Genomic DNA, 5000 nt, shown 5'->3' on the forward strand with positions numbered 1-5000 from the left:
CGTTTCCTAACACATGCCTCATCTTTAAATGTGTGTATCTAGATATAGCGTGTATAGCATATATGAATATTGTGTGAACAGTACATGTGGTGATTTTTGTCCATATGGTTAATTGTTTTATGTAGGTTGTACATTTAATTGTTCCATTCTGTATATGTTCTTTTGTAAAGGGCCTAGAGCCATAGGTTAGGCACTTAAAAATATCCAGTTATTACACCCCCGGTATAGGGGTGTGTATAGGTTTCACTCGATGTGTTTGTTTGTTTGTTTGTTTGTTTGTTTGTGTTCGCATATAGATCTCAAGAATGAACGGACCGATCGTCACCAAACTTGGTGAACAGGTTCTATACATTCCTGAGACGGTCCTTACAAAAATTGGGACCAGTCAAACACACGGTTAGGGAGTTATTGGTGGATTAAGATTAAGAGTGACATATTAATGGTCAAAGGGAAATAACCTTCTCAGTTGGTGGCAGTGAGAATGGTTATTTCCCTTTGACCAACGGGGGTGTTTTTCCTACCTCGACGTACCCTTTCGCAATGGACCCTGTGTTTACGCGAATAAACTTTCAGACTTCAGACTTCAGACTTCAGACTTCTGACTCTCTCTCTCTCTCTCTCTCTCTCTCTCTCTCTCTCTCTCTCTCTCTCTCTCTCTCTCTCTCTCTCTCTCTCTCTCTCTCTCTCTCTCTCTCTCTCTCTCTCTCTCTCTCTCTCTCTCTCTCTCTCTCTCTCTCTCTCTCTCTCTCTCTCTCTCTCTCTCTCTCTCTCTCTCTCTCTCTCTCTCTCTCTCTCTCCGCATGTAATAAAGTTCTGAGTTCTCTGACGGGGGTGTTTTTCCTACCTCGGAGGAATTTCTTGTTATTATTATTATTAACTGGGCTGTATACCACTTTGTTCACTGTAGAAACTAAACTATATGGCTTGATCAAGACAGAAACAAATGAAGGTTATTACAACTAAATCTGCAGTAGATAAGAAGAGCATACACTAACTTGCTCAAGAAAATCAAAGTATTGTTCTGTTTGTTTTGGTAATTAGTTAGTGCTTGTTCACACACACACACACACACACACTACAATTTTGCAGGTTAAAATGACCACAAAAAGCTAAGTTACAAGATTAGGCCCTACAAAAAGACTTGTACATTATTGGCAATTATCAGTATCACAATAAGCAAGTATTTCTCCCTGATTGGTATCACCAGTAAACACCTGACAATCATCAAACATTTTCTCAGCTGGATGAATCCTGAATTCTACTTAAGGAGAACAATTTTACAAGAAATCACTAATAAAGAAATGTTCAATGGCAGATGTGCTGAGATGACTGATTGGAAATGTGTGCATATCTACACAGCAAGCAATCCCTGAGTAACACATTAGTTTAGATTAATTTTACACTTAAACTTGTAAAATATGCCTCAAAATGTGTACTTCTCCAATGATATATATTTTAAAGACTGCAGTGTTAACAAAACTATTCCAATGAAATGATACACAGGCTAATTTTGGCAAAAAAAACTTTGATCTTAGCTTTGAATGTTGGAACAATAACAGTGATCATCATCTCAAACAGAGGAAACATGTGTCGACATTCTTGCACATGAGGCAAGAGATACATTTGTAATGACATCCTGGATCCATGATCGACTTATGTAGAAAAGATCAAACATAGTATATTGCCATGTGGGTAAAACTAAATATGTGAGCTAATGCCTGAAACCAATATTTTCTATCTACCACTAACAAAATGAAACAACTACTGGTATACCCATGATTCACTTACAACCAAACATGTCTACTCCTACGGTTGGAGAAAATAGCAGAGGCAAAGTCATGTATTCTGATCCATCTTTAAACGAATGCAAAACAGCAAATAAACTATCAATCTATTTTTTAAATCATTGCTCCAAACTAATTACAATGTATAACAAACAAAGCTTAAGCACACAACAACAATGTATAATCATATTTTAACAAATGTCTTAACAACAAAAGAAAGAACTATGGTAACCTTGCAGGGCCGGACTACCGGGAGGGTTATGGGGGTTGCGCAACCCCCCCCCCCCCCCTAGCCTAAACATGTACCTTACTTATTTAATTTTTTTATTTTATTATTGCTTATTTTATGCCGTTTCATGCAAGGAGCGACCATTTTCCTATCTCAGAATATGACCTACCCGTCAGCTTCAGGGGGCTTTGCCCCCTGACCCCCACAACCAGGGGGGGGGGGGGGGGTTGGGTTCTAGGGTTTCCGGACCCCCCCCCCCCCCCCAGCCAAAAAATAAAAATATTGAATGAGGTATGCATTTCTTTATTTTACATTGAGTTTCATTTTTTCGGGTATTAATCAGTGACAAAATCTGCTGCCTGAAGCTGGTAATGATCATCCTCAGAATGCACCAGATTGCACCATTTTGCATCCTTTTTTTCAAAATTTTCCGGGGGGGCATGCCCCCGGACCCGGGTACCCCCCTAGCAAGCTAGGCGCTTCGCGCCGTCGGCTCGGCGCTTTGCGCCGTCGGCTCGGCGCTTCACGCCTTCACACCCATATCTTCACAATATACTTTTTAAAAAAACCAGTCATAAAATGAACTGATCCGCCCCTGCCGCCAGGGGGGACATCCCCCTGGGCCACCACTGGCAACCCCCCCCCTCCTCTTCGCCTAGTCCGGCCCTGCCTTGGTCTACACTTATAGGAGTAAATTAAAGTTACCCAAATAGTTATCCATGCAAGCATTTAAGTACCGTAACCTTAACTCTTTCAAGCACATATATAAAGTAAAATTATAGAACAACAACAAAGAAAAAACAAATCCATTCAGGCATTGATCAAACAAACCTTTAACTATCCACCCACTTCTTCATTAAATGTCCAGTTTCTCTCTCAATCACAGTATAGCCAAAGCTCCTACCATACAATACAAACAACAACGTATGACACAAACAACAACAACAACAAAACTGAAAATAAGTCAACCAAGACACTCACAAAATACCCCTCTAACCATCTAGCCACTTTCTCATTAAATGTTTATTACGTTTTGTTTTGTCACAAATGAAACATTCCAATAACCTGCCATTCGTGGTTTTTAGTTCTAAATTTTGGAAGGTTGGCAGTCTATCTGTTTTTGAAATTCTGTCCAATAAATTGGTCATGGTAGCCAGATTGTTTAGTTTCCTAACAACATAATACCACTATAAGCATCTAGCCACTCCCATCATTAAACATCCAATAAATTGGTCATGGTAAGCGGATTTTTCTGTTTCCCAGGAACAACATTCTACCCATATAACCATCTAGCCACTCCCATTATTAAACATTCAATAAATTGATCATGGGAGACACATTTAACCGTTTCCCAACAACAACATAATAATACATGCACCCTAGCCACTCCATCATTAGAGGTCCATCCTCTCCACGAGTGTGGACACGAGTGTCTGCAGGTCCTTGCTGCGCGCCTTGCCTGTCTCCAGCACCTCAGCATGGTTGGCCACGGACTCCACGTCGTATTCGCTGATCACCATGTTGGTGATGAGGCTCATGCCGAACACCCGCATGCCTGCATGCCTCGCCACCAACACTTCCTGCACTGTGCTCATGCCTGTGTAAATAACAATCAAAGGATACAGTTTACTTCCCGCACTTTGCTCATGTGTGTCATCCTGAACTCAGGTCAAAATGAGTTCGGCTCATTCTCTCCCTGACCGGACGCTACAGTCCTATGCGAATCTATCAAAACAAAAATACAGAGTTATCTCCCATATGGTTTTCGCGAGCACTGATCTAAATTTGAGATCAGTGTTCGCGAGACGAAAATGATTGCCGATTGGCCGACTTCGACAGTGATCTCCGTTCTGTTCTTCACAGTTATGATAAAGACATCGTTCTAAGGTCAAAACAAGTCGAAATTTTGGGACTGCTGCCGGAAGGAGACCGTAATATATGGTTTCATCACTGTCAACTGGTTACAGAAAAAATCGTCTGCTCCAGTTAGCACCGAAACCAAACGGTTGATTATCACGTCACGGTGACACTTTTGCCATATTTAGAGTTGTTTGCACAGTAAATACAGCCGCGAAAAATAGCTCGCTTGAAACTGTCTTACATAGCAATTCCTTGGTAATTTAAAAATTACAAAACACCATGAAAAATCATTATAGACGATCGCGAATCTGCTTATATCAATAATACATTACAAAAAGCTCTAAATAATTATGCTAAATAAAAACGGGAAACTCAAGGCATCCTGTCAGGGAGAGAATGAGCCGAACTCATTTTGACCTGAGTTCAGGATGCATGTGTGTATGACCCAAAAAATAAATTGAATTTTTCCACAGTTTGCTTCCTACACTGTGCTAAGGCCAAAAAAAAAAAGGTCTGTTTACGGTAACCCGACCGACCCTAGTTTTTAGGCCCGACCCTAATCTTTTTTTTGGATCGTCTGAAAAAAAACAAAAAAAAACGCATCCAAAATAGAGCTGTTTGCGCTCAAACAGCAGACGACAGAAGGGAGGTAAGCTCAAAGTACTGTTTATAGTTATGTTGGGCAAAAACAGGGATTGATGAGAAGAAATGAACTGTGAAACATCATAGAGAGGGGAGAAAAAAAAATTAAAAAAATGCAAAAAAAAAAAAAAAAAAAAGCCGACCTACCGACCCTATTTTTTCACCCTATGTTACTGTAAACAGACTTTTTTTTTTTTTGGCCTAATGTATGTACAGAGACACAAATGCAACAATTTTTTATGTTAAAACTTTGTACACTTTTGATTCAGGCGACAGTGATGATTTGGCTTATTCTTGCAAGACCACTTATACATTATATTTACTCACGGTGCAACTTACGACTGATGGTGAAGAAGAAACATTTAACCTAGAACGTTTGAGCCTCTTAGAATGTTTGTAACTCCATGCATGAAAGAAATTGAATTCAAAGTTTCACAAAGTCCACAATAAAGAAACAACCTAAGGATAAACTTTTAAGCTGAAAT

General features: G+C 39.8%; 1 protein-coding gene across 1 annotated transcript in view; it reads right to left on the reverse strand.

The window, feature by feature from the left end:
* Window positions 1-711: 711 nt before the first annotated feature.
* The window catches only part of LOC138974162 (purine nucleoside phosphorylase-like), a 30061-nt gene continuing 25772 nt past the window's right edge, over window positions 712-5000 (reverse strand). The window contains exons 6-7 of the mRNA XM_070346867.1: window positions 2684-3610; window positions 712-2016 (exon numbers count right to left, since the gene is read on the reverse strand). Coding sequence (XP_070202968.1) covers window positions 3408-3610 — 203 coding nt within the window. The 3' untranslated portion in view covers window positions 712-2016; window positions 2684-3407. The remainder of the gene's footprint in view (window positions 2017-2683; window positions 3611-5000) is intronic.

The sequence above is a fragment of the Littorina saxatilis genome, linkage group LG1, assembly GCF_037325665.1.
Source record: "Littorina saxatilis isolate snail1 linkage group LG1, US_GU_Lsax_2.0, whole genome shotgun sequence".
NCBI lineage: Eukaryota > Metazoa > Mollusca > Gastropoda > Littorinimorpha > Littorinidae > Littorina > Littorina saxatilis.